The 24,069-nt window shown below is 35.8% G+C and overlaps 1 protein-coding gene across 1 annotated transcript in view; it reads right to left on the bottom strand.

Moving 5' to 3' along the window:
• Nucleotides 1-24,069, bottom strand: part of cpeb3 (cytoplasmic polyadenylation element binding protein 3) — a 39,130-nt gene that overhangs the window by 6,445 nt on the left and 8,616 nt on the right. The window contains exons 3-7 of the mRNA XM_016561745.1: nt 21,020-21,104; nt 11,821-11,877; nt 6,081-6,104; nt 4,247-4,414; nt 2,919-3,080 (exon numbers count right to left, since the gene is read on the bottom strand). Of these exons, the coding sequence (XP_016417231.1) occupies nt 2,919-3,080; nt 4,247-4,414; nt 6,081-6,104; nt 11,821-11,877; nt 21,020-21,104 (496 nt within the window). The remainder of the gene's footprint in view (nt 1-2,918; nt 3,081-4,246; nt 4,415-6,080; nt 6,105-11,820; nt 11,878-21,019; nt 21,105-24,069) is intronic.

The following is a 24,069-nucleotide window of genomic DNA, read 5'->3' on the forward strand; positions in this document are numbered from 1 at the left end:
TATGAGTAAAATATCTGTGAAGTATATTCCCATTCATATTTACAATTTTGAGCATACCAGGGTGATTATGAACATGAACCTTAATCATCCATCACAATGAGAAAAACCAAAGAATATATTTCTGATGTGCAGCAAAAGATAATTGAGCTTCACAAATTAGTGAAGTGGCTTTAAGAAAAGAGCTAGAGCAGTGAAAATTCCCATTTCCACCATCAGGGCAATAATTAAGAATTTCCAATCAACATAAAATGTTACGAAACTGCCTGGAAGAGGACGTGTGTCTATATCGTCCTAATACATGGTGAGGAGGAGAGTTTGAGTGGCTAAAGACTCCAAGGACCACAGCTGGAGAATTGCAGAAAATAGTTGAGTCTCGGGGTCAGAAAACCTTAAAAAAAAATTGTCAAACAGCACCTACACCACATATTATTTGGGAGGGTTTCAAGAAAAATTCTCCAAGCTCACCCAAAAACAAACTCCAGCATATTCAGTTATCAGACACGACTGGAACTTCAAATGGGACTGGCTTCTATGGTCAGATTAAACAACAAAAAAAAAAGCTTTTTAGCAGCAAACACTCAAGTTGGGTTTGGTGAACACAGGGATAAAAAGTACCTCATGTGTACAATGAAATATACTGCTGTATTTTTTATAATGGGCCATGTTTGGATCTTCCAGCCGTACAATAATCCAAACACAAACCTCAAAAGCAACACAAAAATGGGTCACTGGGCACAAAACCAAGCTTCTGCTATGGCCATTCCAGTCCTCTGACCTATTTTTGGCCATGACTGTATATGTGTGTGTGTATGTATGTATTAGGGATGCACGATATTATCAGAACGTTTTCGGAATCGGCCGATAATGGCTTAAAATGTAAACTTAGCATTGGGCAGGTATGAAAAATTATGCTGATATGCCCTGCCAATAAGATGAATACCTCATCAGTAAGGCTTTTTATTTACTTAGGGGGCGCTGTTGGCCTACTTGTATTAAAATAAAGTAAAATACACAACATTAAGATTGTGTTTCTGATTAAATAAAGCAGTAATTTATGTCATAAAATGAGTATGTTTTGATTTATAGGTCAGAAGCTATAGCTTACATGAATAAAAATCACAAACATGACACTTGCAAATTAAATTATTTATATATATATATGAAGAGTTCATTTGCAAAAACCGATAACTTTTTTTTTTCAGAAATCACGTTTTTTTTTATTGCGCATTCCAGCACCGGGAGAGTTGGAGACACAGCCTTGCCCTGTAGTTATGTTTTTTCTTTTTTTCTATCTAACGAGTCCCTCTTTCTCTGTAGCTTTAAGGTATGTGTGTTTGGCAGGAACTGGTCCTGCTTAAGGTGTGTTCTAGAGTTTGTTGGTTTTGCCAAGTACGACACACCTGGAAATGCAACATGCTCATTTTTAAGCAATTGTGCACATGGTCAAATCTATTGTCTTGTGTTGAAGATGGGGTTATGTATTCATAAAAGACTTTATGCATGTATAAAGATTCCAAGCACTGACATCTCTGTGTACACTGAATATATATGTATATATATATATACACACACACACACACACACACACACACACACAGATTTATTCATTAATGTGTGTTATATTTTTTCCCAAACAGATTATGAAAACTTAAATACAAGGAGCTATAAAAGATTTCCAGAATTTTTACAACTCTTTTGCTTTAGACCATCTACAAATGTTAAATCTTCAAATAAAATGTTAACTGCATCTGTCTGAAGGGAAAAAATGCAGTAATTGGTTTATAGTTATTTTCAAATCTTTCAATGTACTCTTATTATAAAATAACTTTTTTTTTATTCTAGCAAGTAAATTTTTTGTTAAAAACTAACCAAAATTAAAAATAATTTGTTTATAATCTCTGCACAGGAGAGATTTGGTGTTTTCCAAACAAATGAAATATATTGGTATTGGCATCGGTTATCAGCATATTGTATATCAGCAAAAATCCAATATCGTGCATCCCTAATATGCATGTATGTATGTATGTATGTGTGTGTGTGTGTTTATATACACACACACTATATTTTATTACATAATATAATAATAAAGAAAATTATATACAAATTGTTAAAAGCTTTTAACTTTTAACTATAAAAAGCCAGAAAATAAATTTAATTAATCAACATTTCTGGTAATTAATGTCATATAAATAAAATAAAAAAAAATAAATAAATAAATCTGTAGTTAATTATAACATACATATGTATGTATGTGTATATAGTTTTGAATATATATTTATTTGATTAAATAAAATGAACTACAATTACTATTATATTATTAAAAGCATAGATGCACTGATATATAATATAAATAAGATAAATAAAAGCAATAAAATGAACAGTGAAAGTAACAAAAGCTTGTACAATACATTATAACAGGCATAACTAAGTAAAAAAAAAAAAAAACTTAAGGAAACATCTATTTGCTAAATTAATTAAGCAAATATACATAGTATAATATGAAGTATATAGTATATTTGTTCAAATTTCAAGGATATGATATGTGGATTGTACCTGTGCTCTGTTTACCCTTCCAAACAATCTCTGTTAACTCTTTCCAGGTACTCACACAAACATGTATGTGTGTAACATGATGAAATGCAGTAGGTTTCTCCCTCTAGGTGTGTATCTGTAAGTACTTGTCTGTGTGCGTCTGTTCAAGCCACAGCAATGAACACCTGGAGGCACTTTGATGAGATAGAGACCAATCTGACGCACACAACACAACAGTTTCCCGATGCTCTGAGACCAAACACTGACCAGCATCCACACAATAGACTCATTTGAGGTGCATGCCGATTACTAACGCTCTGACCGGCTGTGACGTAATACTTTCCCTATTTTCACTCAAACGAAGGAAGTGTCAAGGGGAATCATACGCTCACACTGAACTGTTAAACATCTGCAGCTGTATTGAAGTGCTGCAGGAGAGATGATGTCAATGTCATTACCTTTAGGGGGAAAATAGGATTTGCTTTCTGCTTTATGAGGCCAGTCCACCACCAGGTGACCGTAGCGACGGAAACTGTTTGTGATCTCATCTGTTAGAAAAATGGAAAGTGTTTAGGCCAGAAATATGGATTTTAAACGTAAAAAAAAAAAGCAAGCAGTCACTGCATCTCCTCTGAATAACAATGCTGTAGACTTTAATTCTTTAAAATGCAGTTCATTGCTATGAATATCAAAAATCTTTAGTCATTTGCCTGGTGTTTTTCTGTGGCCAAAAATGCATAGCTCACAGTCTATATAATATTTTGGTCAGAAGATATACTTTAAGTCAGTAGCAAATTTAAGGAAATGTTAATTTAATTTAATTTAATTTAATTTAATTCATTTATTTTATTTTATTGACCTTTATTGGCAACCAGGTGAAAAACAACTCTAAATGATTAGAAAAATTAAGTTCCCACATTCCCACAAACGTCATTAAAGTTTTAGCATTTTTTAAAATCCCTTTATTTATTTGACAATTTTAAGAACTATAAACAAAAAATCGGACATAACTCAATCTTTCTTCAAGGCAACAAACAGATTGGTGTTATTTAACTATTATTTATATACTATTATAGTTTTAATATTTTTAATTAGTTTTTTATTTATTTATATATATATATTTTTCATTTAAATTTTTGTCAATTTTTATGTGCTTTGGTCATTTTTGTTAGTTTTTGTTACTTCAATATATAATATTTTAGTCATTTCATTGCTTCAATTTAAACTAAACAAAAATTAGAATTTTTGCTTTGGAAACTACCTAAACTAAATGTTTTAATAGTTTTGGATTTAGTTTTAGTTAAAGGGATAGTTCACCTAAAAATTTAAACTGTCATCATTTACTCACCTTCAAAAAGATATTTTGAAGAATGTTGGTAACCAAACAGCTGCTGATAGCCAATGACTTCCATAGTATTTTTTCCTTATTGAAGTCAATGGCTACCAGCAACTATTTTTCAAAACATTCTTCAAAATATCTTGAGCGATCAGAAGAAAGAAACTGAGGATGAGTAAATGATGACAGAATTTTCATTTTTGGGTGAACTATCTTTTTAATGATAATAAACCTGAAACAGATACATATCAGCACTAAAATCATTGTGTATACAATTTTCGATTTATGATACTGTACCTTTAATACATATAATATTGATTAAATATTAATTGACATACCCTCCAAACTCAAGCTCAGTACTGAGGCGTGTATATGTACCTTCATCGATGTCTGGTGGCAGTCCTCCGACAAACACCTTCCTGGAGTAGCGCTCAATCCTCTCTCCGTTCTGACAGCGGCTGGGCGAGCTCAGGCCAGAGGTCAGCCGCTGATCACCGTGACCGTCGTCCAGGAAGCCGTCCTCGAAAGGAAACAGTGAAGAGCGACCTGCAACAGGAAGTAGAGAAAACAAACAGAAGAAAAGGAGGAATCAGGAGGAATCACACAGGAAAGGAGATGAAAGAGAGAGAAAGCCAGAGGAGAGAAACTGATTAGTGGACAAAAAAAATGACCATGAATTTCTACACCAATTAATTTAAACTCACTGAAAGTTATAATATTAATTTAATGTAATATACTACCATTTTATTTCAAAATTACGATTAAATTGATCAAAAGTGACTGTAAAGACATAACATTTATATTAAAATGCTGTTTTTTAACTTTATATTCATCAAAGATTCCTGAAAAAATGTGTCACTGTTTATTAAGCAGCAAATCAGCATATTAGAATGATTTCTGAAGGATCACGTGACACTGAAGACTGGAGTAATGATGCTGAAAAATGCAGCTCCGCATGACAGAAATAATTTTTTTTTTAAATATATTAACATAGAAAACTATTTTAAACTGGAACATTATTTCACAATATCACTGATTTTACTGTATTTTTGATCAAATAAACACAGCCTTGGCAACCATAAGAGACTTCTTATAAAAACATGAAAAAATCATGCAAACCCCAAATTCTGAATGGTAGTATATACATATATTATGATATGTATTTCAATGGCATAAATAACCATATATTTTGGTTAAAAATGATTAATTAATGAAATATTACATGAAACTGGATTGTTCCAAAGTGAAATGAAACAATGAAGCTTTCATAAAATTTAAACACAAAAATCTCCAATAATTATAAAAGACAACCCATTTCTTTATTTTTTTACTCATATTTGTGAAGTGTTAACCTGAAGACACGTTAAAAAACAGAGATGCAATCGATATATTCAAAGCGTCATAAAACAAGGCACATTTTCATACTGCAATGCAAAAAATCAAAATAAATCAAATTAATCAAATAAATCAAATAAATAAGAAATTAGTGCTGTGATTGGAAGACCTTTAGACACGAACACTGATATCCCTTTTCCATCGCTATTCCTAGTTTTGAGAACATATTTAAACATGCAAAGTTATTTAATTCAGTTTCAAAATGCTGTCTTAATTGATCTGTTTTTAAAACATGTAACAAAAACAATAATGAACTCACATATATGATTGCAAATCAATTTATTTTAGACAGATGAGGAATGAGTAGTCAAAAATAGAATCAGGGTGTCCATTAACTAAAGGCATCCTGCCACATTTGGGACTTTCAGACAGCTTCGGTGATTGTAGTTTTAAGATATTAGTGGTTCATGGTGGAAAAGGGGTATGAGAGGAGTACTAGAACCAAACTAGAGCCAAAGCCAACACATGTGAGGCACAAAACCCTCGGACACAGAACTGGATGACAGAATTAGTTCAAGACTTGAAATGAGAGTTGCAGCAAGCCCATATGATTCACTTCAAACAGATCTTGTCAACATAATATTTTGTTAGGAAACCAATAGCTAAAATATTCCTTTGTATGTATGCAATAACATAAAAGGAAACAATATTTTAATTAGCAGAAAACAATGGCAAAATCAACATGAATTAATGCAGTCACTGCACAAAGGAAGCAGATATTATGACCCCCAGTAACCCTCATAGACAAGGAAGAATTCAGCCCGAGCAAAAGCCCCATCATTTCTGCGAGCACAAAGATAAAAAGGCGACAGGTTACCTCTTCTGCGGCCATAGCTCCTGGCTGCTCGAGGGTGAAGAGAGAGAAAGATGGACAGAGAGAGACATAAACGAGGAGACAGACAGGGTTTTTTTTTCCCAAGCTTGTTTTCACTTGTCGCTGCATTATGAAACACTTCAGTGCAATATTAGTATGCATAGCATTTTGAGTGATGAGATGTCCGCAAGGAGATGTCATGGATTTTCTATAGTTTTCTCATTCAGGTGAACACAACAGAATCTTCCTGTTCGAGCTACAATTAGTTAAAGTCTCTGTAAAGTCAATTCTGAGAATAGTTTCTAAACGCATTATAAATATTACAAATGTATTACTGAAACACATTACAAAGACTGTGAATTCTGTAGTACTGAATAGTGGAGTTATACAGTTTTTCACCAATTCTGTGTTCAGGATTTTCTGGGCGGGGCTAAAACAGTGGCTCGATGGCACACTGGAGCCACTGATCATGGCCCCTCCTCTAACACTATAATAAATGTCGATGACGCACCGGAGCAAATATGTATTGGCAAATATTGTAAATCCAATTAAGCTGCTAGGAGCATCCATTCAGGCTGTAGCGGTATTTGACAGTTAAGAGGCGGCAGCTTTCCCGAGAGTGGGCGTGGGCGTGGAGCTGAGGATACTGCCCATTTTTTCGAGATTTTGATAACTTATTTTATGTACTTACTTAGCGGATTTTTTTATCATTCAAATTTGGCTGAGTGGTTAAAGGGATAGTTCACCCAAAAATGAAAATTTGATGTTTATCTGCTTACCCCCAGGGCATCCAAGATGTAGGTGACTTTGTTTCTTCAGTATAACAAATCCACACAATCCAATAAATCCAAATGGCACAGAGATTGTGAGGAAATAGAAATATTATTGTAATGAAAGTTTAATGTGTATTGGATTTTTTTCTTTCAATTCTTTTTTTTTTTGTTAAAAATATAATGCATTATATTTTTATTTTCATACATGTAAAATTACTGTTTTTTTTAAATATATATTTTAAAATGTATTTCATTCCTGTGATTGGAAAGTTGAATTTCCAGCCATTACTTCAGTGAAAATTACCAATGTTGAAAACAGTTGTGCTGTTTAATATTTTCTGGAAACTGTCCTTTTCTGAAGAATTCTTTGATGAATAGTTTTTTTTTTACTTTTTTACTTTTGATTGATTTAATAACTCCTTGCAGAATTTATTTTAAAAAATGCCCCCCAAAATGTAATTATTATTATTTAACAATATCCTGAAGGCTCCCGAAGTAGTCAGGTCTAAAGAAAGCCATAGAGAACGGCTCCGAATGCATGACATTTTCAGAGTTGGAGCTATTGTTCTCATTCTGCGGCGTCTCACTTTTTTGGGTTTTCATTAAAACTGCCTGTAGCCACTGCGTACATAAAGACGTCTAACTGGCGTTGTCAGGGGGTCTCATACTCCTAGCAACAATGAAAGGAGAAAGCTACTGTGTCTGGAGTGAGTCACCACACACCCCAAGAGACAGACGGGGTATTTGTTCCTCACTGGGATTTGAGAAGTGACTGTAGGGCAGCAAGAAAAAGGAAAGTTACAGTGATACAGCAGTTTCTCTTTCTGTTAAAGAATAACCACTGTCACATTTAAGAGTGAGAAACCACAACTGGTGGAAGTCCCTCGGGCTGATTCTTAATACAAGTCACAGCATATCACACACAACCTTGACACACTGTATGGGATTACAGAGCAAGAACACAGAGTCCGACAAACTCTGTCCTCTAAACATGTGTGAAATGAACACCAGCCAGACATTTTTGTGCAGTTTTGATTTATAGATGGATGAACGTGTGAACCCAGACCATCAGGGGTTATAATGAGACAATCTACTTGTGCTTCTTGCTTCTAGTATAAATATGTGAGGGTGGTGTTCACAAAAAATAGTGTGCTCATCTGAGGCATTTCTTAAGTGCTTGACTATGTATTTTTGAACTAGATGGACGTCTTTAGCCATTACAGCATGTCTCACTGTTATTCAGCGTCTCATGACAAGACACGTTTTAAAGACGCCATGTTAAGTTATAAATAGTTCAACTTTTGTCATGCAGGGCAGCATATCAATGTCAGTTTGAAAACACGGACTAGTCAGCTAAATCTGTGGCAGGATAAACATATTTACATATAGACATGAATGAAGCCATTCAAATGGAAAAGACATCAGTATGTGTTTGATTCATTTTTTGAGTCAGTGAACTAGGATACTAATCAAAGTGATTCAAATTCACTTTTAAAGCCAATGTAAATTTAAATTGGGTACATTTTCGATCCACTAAAAGTTGTTGTTGCACATTTTGCACATTTATATAAACCAGGGTTTTTATCGTAACATTTTTGTTAACCGTAGTAAAGCTGAAAACACTGAATAAGCATTAAACACAAATAAACTTGCTGCCAAAGGAAAATTTCTAATGTTTGATTTGTTTAAGTTAAAGCACTAAAATTACTACAAGTAAATAAAATAAATAAAATTGAAACCAAACTAAAACTGAAATAAAAATATAATACAAAAATCACATAAAATTACTCAAATGAATATAAATATAAAATATCTAATATATATATATATATATGTGTGTGTGTGTGTGTGTGTGTGATATTTTTATATGTAAATATTTTTATAAAAATATAACATTTGTAATATAAAAATATTTTAATATACTAATTAAATCTAAAATGTAATTATAAAAAATAAATAAAGAACATAATATGAAATAATATTTCTTATATAATATTTCTTAATATAATATAATATAATCTTCCAATAAAAATGTGGCTGGTCAAACTGGGCGGTGGATGGTGGGCAAAAGTAGTTAAATCATCTAAATCGCTAAAAGATTACAATGTAAAGACTTCTTATCAAACTTCAGTCTGTGCAACTTTGAACTTTAAAGGCGAGTTCATACAAACAGACATGGAAACTATTCTCCCAGTTAAATTGTCCAAATTAGAGGTTTTAAGAGTGGTCACGGGCCCTGCCGGCTCCTTCCTGTGCTGCTTCCACCAAACGACGTCCATAAACCACACGAATGACACGCCAGACCTCAAACATCCCACTCGAAGCTTTTCAGTGGTACCTACAGCAGATACACAGATACCTACTACAACCATCAGGCTAATGAGCACGATTAGCTCGAGTCGTCACTGTGACCCTGCTAAAAACGCTCCTGGCGTTTCCTCCCTTTTTTGTTTGTTCCTCTGGCCGTACGCCACTGGCTGAGGAGGACCGTGTGTATATAAGCTTTCAGGGCTGCTAATCATAGCAGGGGAGATGCTCATGTGTGCGGTTTGGTGGCACCACAGAAGGAAACAGAGGGTCAGCACATTGCACTGGGGCCTACAAGACACTAATGAAAGACTGAAATGGGTTTCGCATTGGCTGATATGGGAAATTCTAAGGGAAATATAATGTCTTTATTAACAATACAACGCAATTTAATTATAGCAGAAGAGACCTAAATAAAATTGCTCAATTAAATGAATTGGTAGATTTTGAATTAGACACAAGGGGGAGACACAAAGTGGTACTGTGCAAATAAGCATATACACTACCATTCAAAAGTTTGGGATCAATAAAACATGTTTTATTCAGCAAGGATACATTAAGTAGTTCAAAACTGATTTATAAGGCTACAAAAGATTTCTATTTCAAATAAATGTTCTTTTGAATTTTCTATTCATCAAAGAATCATGATAAAATATATCACGGTTTCATAATATAAGACATTATAAATATATATATATATATATACGCAATATCACTCGAGTACTCGAGTGATATTGCGTTTATACAACAGTTCGACGGAACGTGTGTAATTAAACAAGAAACAACGGAGTGCCTAATAAAACCATCTTTTGTGCGGAACTACTTCCTTCCGATGAACCCGCGTCTCAGAACGCGCGCAAATATTAAGCTCTCTGTGAAGTATTGTGTTTGAATGGACAAATTCACACAAAAATTATGTCAAAATGCCCATCTTGGTGAGTATCCTAGCAGACATAGTCGGCTGAACGTACAGTATCAGTGCACTGCATCAGTGCTTTCTCTTAAAGTGACAGCACTTTCTTAAAGGGGTCATATGATGCGATTTCAAGTTTTCCTTTCTCTTTGGAGTGTTACAAGCTCTTGGTGCATAAAGAAGATCTGTAAAGTTGCAAAGACTAAAGTCTCAAATCCAAAGAGATATTAGGCTGTGCACAAAGGCTATTTCTAAAAAATGTTTTAAAAAAGGGCAAATTCCGACTTTGCTATGGCAATCTGGCGCTTCTGAATCAGCTACTGTAAGTATGTTTTGTGTTGAGTTTTGCGCAGTGCAGAGTAACGTGTCGTGTGTGTGTGTGTGTGTGAGGGGAACAGGGTCACATCACAGGAGAGTGAACTGCCTGTCAGAAATCATAGCACGTCAGCTGTCTTAACCGCGGCTTGTGTACTGCATCATCACTGTGTCTGTCACGCAACTCTGTTGTCCTTTCGGGCTTGAACTGATGGTAAAGGCGGGGCATAGAGGACCTACAATAATGTACAGTATTTGAAAAATAATGTGTTTTTTGAACATTAAAGCATGTCAACATATTCTGTTACACCAAATACACAAAATAATGATCTTTAAAATAGCATCATATGACCCCTTTAATGTTAATCAGACAGCAACAACACGGAAATCTCTCACTGCTCTTGAGTGAATAACTTTTGCAACTTTAATAAGGATTAATCTTTAATTTATACAGTCAAATATGCAATGTTATTTTACATTTGATTTATTCAATTTCTGAACCGAAAAACTGTTAGCTACCTAAAAAAAACTGAAAAGCACTGTTTATTTTATTTGTATCTTTTCCCACTGTTTATTTATTTGTGCTGTTACTTGTAGTTAGATTATTTGTTCTTATTTTCTTTATTTTTATTTGACAATATAGTTTTTTCCCTAAACATAGCACATACCGAACCGTACCGAAACCGCGACTCTAAAACCGTGATACAAACCGAACCGTGAGTAAGTTGAACCGTTGCACCCCTAATCTGTTCTGTTGTAATTTCGAGATCAGGCAAATATTATGTCATTAACATGACAAAACAAGATAAGCATGATGCTCACCAATACAGTTCACCAACACAGCACACTCTGAAATCAACATGTTTTGTCAAAAACATTCCATGTAAAGCTGGAAGTTACACACCACTGTATTGCATGTCACAAAGACGGATTACATCATTAGTCTGTGATGCAGGTTTGTAAATACAATCTGTCCAAGTAAAAAAAAAAAAAACCTATAACTATTGTACCACTTACTAAATCACTACACAAAACGCAGCCACACCTCAACCCACCTGGCCAAAACAACACATTTATCGTAATCCCATAAATGAGACAAAACAACAATGACGCCGCAGCAGGAAGACGGACAGACTCGACGTAAGGCAACTGAATAGTCAGTATCAACAAATGATAACCAAATCAACAAAAGTTGGTTTAGGACTCTAAACAAATTCAAAGTAAATTAATTATGCCTTAATATATATACCTACCTATATATATATGTATATATATATATATTTATTGAGTTATTAATAGTTTATCTCAGCAGATTGAAATATGAGGGGATATATAATAAGATATACTGCCTTAGAAATCCAGCACTGTGTTCATCTGAAAAGAAAAGCATGTGTTCATTAACATTAATAAGATACAGTAAGCGAGAGACACTCACAGTTCAGTGGTAATATATGTTCAGCTACTGGATGGTGAAAGTTGAGACCCATGCGACCTACAAAGAAATGAGAAAAACAAGTCATGAGAGTTATGAAACCATTGAGACATCTGACTGTAAACCAGTTTATTACCCTTTTTTTACGCAATATTAGAGTTTAATTCACTAAACTGACATGAACATCAGATGTAAGGCCTCAAAAACCAATATTTGTAACCAATTCACCTGGAAGACTATTAATGTTAAATGCCTATTTCTGCTTTTTTGTGAATGTTTAGGAGTGCAGATGAATTTTTGCATACAGACTGCTTTAAAGCTTTCAGACTAAAAGCAACAAAACTACGGTTTTAGACGAAAATGCAAAGCGTACTTGCATTGTATTATGAATTGTGCTGTAACTCATTTCAAAATGTTAATATAGTGTGCTTACAGTTAAATTATAATGAAACACTTGCATTTGGATTTTCAGATTAAAAACATCTATTTATGAATTGTTTTTTTAATGAGGACATGTCCCCAAAGGATTTGTCAATTGTCAAAGCAAACACCTAGGCACCTCCCAAGTAAACACACACATGGATTCTCTGTAACTACATGAAGAGTTCATTTGCATGGCCGTAAAACAGCTGTTGATTTATTTTCAGAGTCAGAGCTCTAATGTGCCTGCATTAGCAGTTTTGGTTACAAATGACAGCAAAGCTCCCGTGGGCTTCCAGAGAACACTGTAAGCAAGCCTCGACGGGCTCTTATGCAAATTCTGAATCGTTGCAAGTCACATTTGCAAAGTTCTTCCCCACAGCGCACCGAGAATCCCAGATATGCTCTGCCCTTCAGTGGTTCAACCAATGCCAAACAATGGCAAGCGATGAGAAATTTGCACAACGTGGTACGGTTTCAACAGGTATTTGGCTCTGTGAGGTTGTAAGACGTACAGGGCAAATGTTTCCCAGCTTGCATGTGTTGTTCGGACTAGTGTGTTGTGCTATATATAGTGTCTCTGGTGAGAACCAGCAGCTGTGCTGGGAGCACATCCTTCATATTTGGACTATTTTCTCAATAATTCAAATCAAAGCAGCTCAACCGCCAGCACATGTGCCAATGATAGCCAAAGCACACTAATAAAAAGGTGTAAAGTTGATTCTAAATGAACGGCACATCACGATTTGATCATAAAGCATCAACACCTTTGATCACCCCGTGATTCATCTCATCAACAGCACAATGCCCTTTATAGAAAGCCTACGCTTCAAATACATAGTCATTTGAATTAAATGTCACTGCTGAGTCATTCTGAACAAACAATACTCACATACAATAAACAAAAAACTGTTATTTGTAAGTATGTTTCTCTTGTTTTCCAGACTATATAACTAAAGGTCCTAAAAACAAGATTGCATGTGCATTAACTAATGCATTGGGCAGAGACGTTTACCCAAAGTGACTTAAGGTGTGGTCACATTTGCCAAAATTTTGTGGGGCAAAAAATGTAAACTGTCTATTGCCAATTAGTGTAGTGATGTATGAAGCACAGCAACAACAGAAATCAATTCTAGACCGAGCAGCGAATTTGCTTGACCAAACTGAACCAATGGCGAAATCTGAAATTTCGTCTTGAAGAAATGTCTATTGAAACGACTGGATCTCACCTGTGAAATTTTGCAGAACAGCAGTAAACGTTCATTTAACAAATCAACATATATACATTTTATGCATTGCTACAAGAAGTTGAATTTACCTGACAAACAAAAATCCATAAGATTATTTTTACGCAAATCATCTTGAATTTAAGTGCATGTTGTGTTTACATTCATTTAGGCATAAAATTAAATTTAGTCTATAATTTTGTTTTAAAGATATTTGGACTTTTGCTGGAATACAAAAGTAGTAACACGTAGTACTAAAAGAAATGGACAAATACTTCCTTTCCAACATACATTTGGTTAAAACATTAACTGTGAGAGAATTTGCATGAGCAAATTTGAGGTCAAGCAGATAATGGGAGACACTTATTGAAATGTAAACTATAAATAAATGAGTACGGTTATAAACAAAGCCTCAACCTTAATGTTATTCAATATTGTTGCACTTTCTGTGGAATATTAAAGTGATGCATGTAAATATTTTAGAGTGGCTGTAATTCTGAGGCTGGTTTCACTTGTTTTAGACTTCAAGACAGCTGGAAGAGCCGGTGGTGAATAAGTTCCTCTCCAGCATGTCTTTAACCAACTGCAGCTGTGGTTCTTCTGACCCAACAGTGACATAATGGACAGACTGAGTATCTCTGCCGGTTTGAACATTACCATTCTGTAAAATATACAACCAGCTTAAAATGGTAGCTGAAACATGTTCCAAGCTGGTTTACGGGGTTCACCAGATGAACTACCAAGTATAAAACCAGGGCACAACAGCTTGAAGTGGTCAAGCTGGTTTTGAGAGCTTTGTAGTTGTTTATTGCAAGATGGTCTACAAGCCCAGCCAGGTAATGGCAGTCTAGCTAGTCAATCACCTAAAAACCAGCTAATGACCAACTTGGACCTGTTGGAAACCAGTTACCATGCTCCCATCTTAATCTGGTTTTAGCTGGATTTGCCAGTATTCTCATGCAAGACACACCTACTTTTAATGGAAACCTACAGCTCACATTCAGTTAAGATTAACATCAGTATTCTTTTGACAGGGAAGAGACACCTCAAAGATAGAGCCGAACATATTCCCCTGACATTCCCTCACAGGGGTCTATGGTTATGCAAATCATGCATTTCCCTTTCCCCTCTCGCTGTTTGATCAGGCCTGAACTCTGGAAGCAAATGTCAGCGTCTTTCTAGTCTTGTTATGACAGATACACATAAGCCAACTTTTCCCCTGACACACCAGCTTAATTACAAAAGGGTTAAAGGAACACGCCACTATTTTTGAAAATAGGCTCATTTTCCAACTCCCCTAGAGTTAAACAGTTGAGTTTTACCGTTTTCGAATCCATTCAGCCGATCTCTGGGTCTGGCGGTAGCACTTTTAGCTGCAGCTTAGCATAGATCATTGAATGTGATTAGACCGTTAGCATCTCGCTCAAAAATGGCTGCAGCTAAAGTGCTACCGCCAGACCCGGAGATCGGCTGAATGGATTCGAAAACGGTAAAACTCAACTGTTTAACTCTAGGGGAGCTGGAAAATGAGCCTATTTTCAAAAATAGTGGCGTGTTCCTTTAAAGCTTGTGTCTCAAACCTTGTGGAATATATATTAAACACTTAAAGGTGCAATAGGTGATTGTCTTCAGAAACATTTTTTGTTATGCTGGTTGAAAGTCTCATCACATCCCGATAGCAATCATTAAGTTAAGTTCTACCTGCCTGTCAACATATGTATTAGCATACCTCTGAGCACCCGGTTTGCGCAGACATAATACGTCATCAGCGCGTTACGCACACTGTGCAGACAGAGAGAAAATGGCAGACAAGCGTCAACAACCCGATCTTCCTTCCTGGTATTGCAGTACTTTTAAAGTTGTCTTACCGGTGAATGACACATGATGTAGCCCAGCGGTTCCCAATTCCAGTCCTCGTGCCCCCCGCTCTGCATATTTTGCATGTCTCGCTTAGTTAACACACCCGATTCAGATAACCAGCTCGTTAGAAGTGAGCTACGTGCATGAACTGTGCTCCGATCGATATGATCCCTACATAGTGTTCATTGCTCCCTACTCCCTGAGCAGGGGAAATTCGTTGAAGTTTGATTTGCCGTTGATTTGTGCTGCGCAGCGTCTTCACACACACAGACGAAACTTACTAGAGAAGTGTGAAGTGTGACATTATATACCTCTGTAAATAAATACTATTTACTCCTGACTAGACTTGTGCCGGTATTCGGTAATGCGATATATCACGGTAATGAATATGCACGATGTGGCTTTGGACGGCGATTGCAGGGAGGGTGGGACGTTCGCTTTCAGTGCTATCAGGCTAAAGTTAGCATTTTCCAAGATCTCCTACTGCACCTATAAACCTAATAAGAAAAATATTGGATCTGACAATGGTTTTAGTACAATTATGATGCAATGCATCATGAAATCTAAAATTTGGTCAATTTCATTTCAGAATTGTTCTGAAAATAGGTCAACTGCAATGTGAATTAAGAATTATATTATATTAAAACTCAGAAATTTTAATGGCAAATTTCTTTCATTAGTGATTCATATACATTTTGAGTAGGGCTGCACGATAAATCGAAATGGAATCGAGATCGCGATTCGACAGAAGCTGCGATTGTCATGCGTATCTTTCAGTGAAGCACGGTTCTGTGATCAGCAGTAAATCTCCATCCAAAGGCCAGAGGGCGCTCTCGCGCTGAAACTCCAAATACGCCTCGGAGAAGTGACTAAGAACGTGACTAATAAACACACGACTACGGCAATATATGGTTTATCTGAGTTCTTATTATTATAATTTTCATTAAAATAAAGTATATTTATAATGCAATGCCTTTATCACTGCTTAAATACTATGAAATATGTTTCGTGCCTTATTCTGTGTAAGAAGCCACATCATCTCACAGAAGGATTTATTTCAAACACTCGACTGACGTTATGAAGTGAGTTTGGAGTAAAAATATGTTATTAAATGTGGTATTTTCACATGCTTTTAGATGGAGCAGCATTTACTTCACAGAGCCGTAGTTCACTGAGAAGCTATGCAAACAGCTGTCATTATCGCGAACGATTTCTTCGATTTCAGAATCGCGCAATAAAATCGTCTGCGATTTTTTTGCGTAACTTGCCAGTGAACTACGGCTATGTGTAGTAAATTCTGCTCCATCTGAAAGCACGTAATGATGATTTCCTGCTGATTACAGAACCGGCATTACTATCAAAATGCGCATGACAATCGCATTCGATTAATCGTGCAGCCCTAATTTTGAGTTTCAACATTATTCCTCTTTAAATACAATAATCTGCTGTAGGCAAAGTGACCTACATTTGATTTTTGACCATTGAAAATGGGAAAAATCCAACAATTTGCACATGGAGCTGCATTGATCTCCATATCCCTGGTACTGAACTATATTGCATTTTGAATGAAGAACTCTATTGGACAACATTATTAAATCCTGACAATGTCAAAGTCCCATGAAATTGGCTTTAAGAGCCGTCAGTACAAGCTTTTGCTGTGGAAAATCCGACTGAGACTGTAATGTCCTTGAAATTGTGCAACACTCACATCAACATTCACACACCTTGAGCTTCACACGGCCACCCTAACAGGGTGCCTTTAAGGAAAGACAAACAATGTTAAACTATTAATAGAAAAGACCCTACCGTGAAATGTGGTGCACTGAGAACTGACAAACTGCTGCGAACAATCTGAGACAAACAGTTAAAGAGATAGTTCACCCAAAAATGAACATTCTGGCATCATTTACTCACCCATATGATTTTTAACGTGTGGTGTTTTTGTTGTCCATACAATGAAAGTCAGTGGGGTTTAATATTATTTTGGTCACCTTTGATATTTATTGTATGAACAGCTGAAGCATTCTTCAAAATGTCTTCTTTTTTGTTGTATGTCATATGGTTTTGGAATGACGAGTGAATAAATGATTTCATTTTCAATTTTGGGTGAACTATCCCTTTAAATCTAGTCAATTGAATATGTTGGTAACAATTTACAATTAGGTTTCATTAGTTAACATTAGTTAATATGAACAATAACAATGGACAATTACTTCAACAGCATGTATTAATCTCAGTTACTGTTAATCTCAACATTTTTAACTAACTAAGTTATATCTGTTTGCTAATAAATGCACACTGTGAACTAACATGAGTGCGAACATTTTCATTAAACTAACATTATCAAAAGTTGATAAATTCTGTAAAACATATTGCTTATTGTTAGTTCAGGTTAGTTAATGCATTAACTAATGTTAACAAATGAGACCTAGCTCCATGTTATTTTTTAAACGCTTTTAAGGCATTTATTTTATTTGACTTTGAAAAGTTCAATATAACTACAAATGCTGCTTAGTTTTCTTCCCTAAAAATAAATAGATTGTCTTAATTGACAGCCCTGTTGAATACAAATTTATCAAAATGATGCAGTTACATCACTAAACAATACTAATTATTTAAGCAAACGGAAAAACCTTCAGCATGAAGGCTGATCTTTTATTGTCCGAACACACGATCTCAAATAAGAGTGACAGTTTGAAAAACGAGACATTTTGGCTTACGCTCTTTGTACATATTATCCTGGGCCTTCGATACGGGACGAGTTGAACTCTGAGACACTTTCATCAATGTCAACGTTCAAAGTCACACCAGCCTAGGCTTGACAAACATCTTGCATCATGATCTTTAGCTACCGTCTCAACTTTGGCCTACAGGGTCAAACTGAGCTCTGCCTGAACCCAGCGGACCTCAGCGACCCAGATTACAGGTCACCCTGTCAAGCGTTTCCTAGTTCTAACTGTAATGAGAGGAACCGGTTTGTGCAGATGTGAAGAAACAGTATCCTCAAATATATTCCTCTCATCAGCTAGCTCAGTCTGATCATTATGGCTGAGTTATTGAGCATAATGAAATCAGACTGCCAAACTGTGACTGTCACCACAGTATCAGTCAAGCTCTGGAAGATTTTTCAAAACCTATGACGTGTAGGAAACAACCGATTTGGTTCAAACCTTTGGTCACGGTTACACAAGACAGATCATTTGAGACGGCCAAAAGAAATCTGTGTCCGTGTGCTTGCACAAAGGCATCTTTGTGATCGTGTGTGTGTGTTTGTGTCAATGTTGGGACCTCAGAAAGCGAATGAGACTGTGCTCGGATGCAGATTATTCTGTTCTGCATTTCAAAACACAATTTTTCCTCCAAATTCAATTGGATTAATGTGGATTCAGAAGTGTGAACAGGCTCAAAACACCTCAGAAGACCCTTTGAACCAAAGACTTGAGGACATCTGGAGCAAAACCAAGAAAATCATCCACTTCAGACAGAGAGCAAACTAAAATGGTTAGTTCGGCCAAAAATTCAAGTGCCATCACACTTACCTGTATGACTTTCCTTCTTCTGTGGAAAACAAAAGATGTTTCAAAAATGCCCTTTATTGTCCATACAGTGAAAGTCAGTGGGGTCCAATGTTTGTTCTTCAAAATTCCTTCATTTGTGATTTCCACAGAAGACAGTCATTCAGGTTTGAAACAATATTAGGGCGGATGAAAATGATGACAGAATTTTAATTTTTGGGCAAATTATTCAATTCCTTTAAAGGAGCCATACCATAATTTTTCTATGTTCTTTATGTATTCTAAATCAACTTACTTTTTGTGCCAAAAATAGTGATGAATTAGTTTTTCATGACCATTTTATCACTTTTTTTTTTTTTTGCTGCTGTGCCTTTAAGACTTATTTTTAAACACCCTCACATGTGAAATGAGGGCATCTGATATACTATCAATAGATAAAACGGATGACGAAATTTTGACTTGCTGTTAGTTTGTGTTCATATGATAAGATTACAGCAATTAGCAAATGACAACAATCCAAACAATTCCCAGTGGACACAATCAACTTCTGCCCTATATATTCTTTTTCATTCAAGAAGTTGTTTCACTTGAACATACATCACAATAGGGAAAAAAGATGATCACAATTTCCATGTCATTCCAGAAAAACAACAGACTGATTTGGAGTAATAAGTGTGTTTTACAGATCATTGATCTGCTAATGACCTCTTGTAACCTTATCAACAACAACATTAATGTCATGACAAGCAGATGCCAAAACTGCAGTGACTCACCGCATTTCCCAAACACACACACACACACACGAGTAGCACAAGCACTATTCATGCAGACGTAAGATAGGAACAGGTTTCTTTGGAAATTTAAATGGAATCCTTTGGAAAGGACTTCAGAAGTTCCAAGAAAGATGGGTTTGATGCAAATATTTTGCCGTCTTTTTTCTGTTCATAGTCTACTTTACTTTATCTGCTCGAGGTGAGCAGTTTTGCCAGATTGTCAGGATTTTCTGCTTTATTCTAGTGGTGCTCACTCAAGTATTCAGATCCTATAACTGCCAAATTCATTCTCACAGACACATTTGACCCACAATCTATTCCCACAATGCAGCTCTTCTCTCACCCAGATCTGGAAAAACAGCTCCACACCTGAGACGGGGCCCCTGATGTGGCTCTCCATGCATCCAGCACATAAAAACAATTTCCCTCTCCTCCTGTTTTACTCCCTTCCATTGTCTACAAGAGGAAAGCCATCTCTCATGATATCCCATGAGACTCTAGTGTGATCTTAAAACATCATCACATGAGAACATTTCCCACAACTACTAAACTTTCCCTTCAGCAAATGGTCTGTACAGAATCACTGAACACGGTACCAATCAAAATTCTGGAAGAATAAATGTGTAAACCCTAAAATACAAACAAATACATTTTACAAACATTTCTGTATATACAGTAGACAGTTGCATTTATATAATTTACACTACTGTACTGTTTTTTTTTAAACGTTTTTGAAAGAAGTCTTTTATGCTCACCAAGGCTTCATTTGTTTGATCAAAAATACAGTAATATTTAGAAATATTATTACAATTTAAAATAACTGTTTTCTGTTTGAATATAGTTTAATTTAATTTATTCCTGTGATGCAAAGCTGAATTTTCAGCATCATTACTCTAGTCCCCAGTGTCACATGATCCTTAAAAAATCATTCTAATATGCTGATTTGATGCTCAAGAAATATTTATTATTATTATCAATGTTGAAAACAGTTGTGCTGCTAAATATTTTAGCATTTATTCGAAAAAGAAATCATTGTACATGTATTTACTGTCAGTTTGATCAATTTAATGCATCCTTGCTCAACAAAAGTACTTCTTTAAAAAAAAAAAAAATTTAATGACCTCAGGCTTTTGAACAGTAGTGTGTATTATAATATTTAAAATATTTACGCAATATTTTGCAACAATTATTAATAAATAACAATTATTAAAAGCACAAATTAAAATATAGTGGCAGAACAATACACCAAAACAAACAAATAACCATAATTGAAGCCAAGTGTTTTGAAAATTCTGAGGCCAAAAGAACATAGAAGCATGGATGTATAAATAGTCCTAACCTGCAAAATGATTCCTCCATATAATATCAGCGATAGTCACTGGTGGGCCAGCAGCAGGGTGATGTTTACCTTTGTCATGGTTTGTCCCAATCATGTCCATTAAGGAATTCTCCAAAGTGTGCAAGTTGAATGGGTCAAAGGGGCGATTCCTTTCCTGAAAGACAGAAGAACTGGGTCAAAGGTCAGAAGTTAAAGATGAGTCACTCCACCACCATTTCACAGTCTTTCAAATTAGCATCAGTCCCGAGGTTAGGGCCAAGTTCAGACTCCCACAAACTGGATGCCAGAAATGGTTTTGAATGTCTTCTACATGTTTTCACTGTTCAGTAGCAATTTTATGAACATATTCAAGTGTTGAACAGCAACATTCTACACCTCTGTAGCTTATTTTGACCAGGAACCACCCAAATAGACAATAAGAAACTGCCTGACTGATATGTAAAGTGAACAACCACAGTTTTTGTTTTTACACGTCATTTATGGGTGGGTAAATCTGAAATCAACTATACCACCAAAAAATAAAAATAAAAACAGGCTGGTGTAAAACAATTCAACAATTCAAATCCAGTCCATGACAGTGTTGTTATTGTCAACTAAAACGATTAAAAATCCTTTTTGTTAACTGAAATAAAGCTAAAATAAAATTACATTTAAATCTAATGTTAAGATAAAAAGTTTAAAAATGTGAAAAAAATGAAAATGATAAATGTCGCTTTGGCTAATAATCACTGAATTTCTAAAATGACAGAAATGGAAATAAGGTTATTTAGAAATAGTAAACATAAATACATAAATTAATTAATTAATTACAAAAGCACATAATAAAATTATTAAAACTTATCATAAAAATTAAAATGAAAACTGCAAATATAAAAGGCAAGTCAAAATATGAATAAATACTATAAAGATATATAAATAATAATAATAATTTATAGCACTTGTATATCATTGCTCTTTTGTTGATTTTGATTGCTTCCATTGTCCTCATTTGTAAGTCGCTTTGGATAAAAGCATCTGCTAAATGACTAAATGTAATGTAATGTAAAAAAAAAATTCAAATTAACATTGGTCCATAAATGACTATAAATGTCTCTTAAAAGGTGACTAAATACAGATTAAATACAGATTTCTGGTAGCCAATGTTGACATTTGAAATCACCAAAACAAACACGCCCCTACCCCAAAGGGGTCTCGCCCCTATTTTGATAGCTCCGCCCCACACATACGTACGCAACCCAGGCAACGATTAGTTCTGTGAAACAAAGCAAAACCAATGTTACACAGTGTCTACACCGGACGCGAGTGGCGCGGCACGACAAAATACTATAGAACTCATATAATAATTTATAGCACTTGTATATCATTGCTCTTTTGTTGATTTTGATTGCTTCCATTGTCCTCATTTGTAAGTCGCTTTGGATAAAAGCATCTGCTAAATGACTAAATGTAATGTAATGTAAAAAAAAAATTCAAATTAACATTGGTCCATAAATGACTATAAATGTCTCTTAAAAGGTGACTAAATACAGATTAAATACAGATTTCTGGTAGCCAATGTTGACATTTGAAATCACCAAAACAAACACGCCCCTACCCCAAAGGGGTCTCGCCCCTATTTTGATAGCTCCGCCCCACACATACGTACGCAACCCAGGCAACGATTAGTTCTGTGAAACAAAGCAAAACCAATGTTACACAGTGTCTACACCGGACGCGAGTGGCGCGGCGCGACAAAATACTATGGAACTCATTATAATCAGTGATGCGGTCTACACTATAGATATATATATACATATATATGGTCTACACTGGATGCGGCACGACACGACAAATCCCCGACAGAAAACTGCTGCTGCGTTCTATTCATGACATATTGACACAAATTTCAAATGATTTTCAACGGTCGCTTTGTCGCGTCCAGTGTACTAGACAGATTTTAGCAGGCCTTCCGCTCCTTGAGTTCTCTCCAGTGCTGGAAAGCTGATCCTATATTTACACGGGTCCTACTTCTTGCCTTATTGGGGTAGGGGCGTGTTTGTTTTGGTGATTTCAAATGTCAACATTGGCTACCAGAAATCGCTTACCCCACCTTTAATTGATTAACGCCGACAATTATTTTATTTTTATTTTTATGAAAGTCCGTTGCTCACTGGCTCTGAATATACATACAGACAAACCATGGGTCACAGGAGGGGTGGGATGTTGATCAGTACTGGCTTGGGATGAGTACGTGTCTCAACCAATGTGAGCATTTTGGGTGGGCCTAAGACTGCAGCAGCGCTCACATGAATGCTCCCGATCAAATTATTTAGGCTAAGCATCAACATTCACAAACCACTGTCCACTGTTATTTTTAACAGAAAAGAATGCAACGTGCTCTTAATCACGACTTCATAAGTAGGAAATAGGAAGTTTCCGATAGCACGTGAAGACAGAAGAGAAGCGCTCTCGCTCAGCACAGTGGAGAGCATCGTTTTGTTAACTTTGTGGTTTATTATTTTGAGTCGTTTGGGACGTGGTAACACACGGCCCTCTCTCACAATATATTGCTTTACAGATCTATCACTCTTGCTGCTCAGAAATGTTCCCGCAACGTATCATGGAGCGCGTTAGCGCTCATACTCACTGATCTATAACTGAACCGCGCTCTGGCCCACCTCTTCCAACCGAGCCAGGGATGGCTAAACGAACCACGCCCGAGCGCGGCATGGAGCGATCACACTAGTCAAACGAACTGGGCTTTGGGGGTCAAACGCGCTAGGGCACGGTTAAGCTTGCCTAGTATGAGTACACTCTTATTCTCCCGCATAAATGAGTGTCTACACACCCGCACCTGCACTCGCCCATCAAGTGTTGTCCCGCGCCGCACTCTGCTGCGTTAGGATAGTGCAGGTCTCTAAGGTTCCTGTTATAATGTTATGATGGAGGCTCTGGACTCTGAGCATAACTTGTTTTTCTATAACAAACTATAAAATATTTTCTATAAAAACGTTAATGCCCTGGCAGTGGCAAATAGCTTTGGTTTTATATTTAATTTGATTACATTAATGTTATAAGTTGAGATTTACAAGAAATATTTTAACTGCTACTATGTAAAAGGAATACTGCTGTAAAAAAAA

This window comes from Sinocyclocheilus rhinocerous, unplaced genomic scaffold (genome assembly GCF_001515625.1).
Source record: "Sinocyclocheilus rhinocerous isolate Xijiao unplaced genomic scaffold, SAMN03320098_v1.1 scaffold1069, whole genome shotgun sequence".
Taxonomy (NCBI): domain Eukaryota; kingdom Metazoa; phylum Chordata; class Actinopteri; order Cypriniformes; family Cyprinidae; genus Sinocyclocheilus; species Sinocyclocheilus rhinocerous.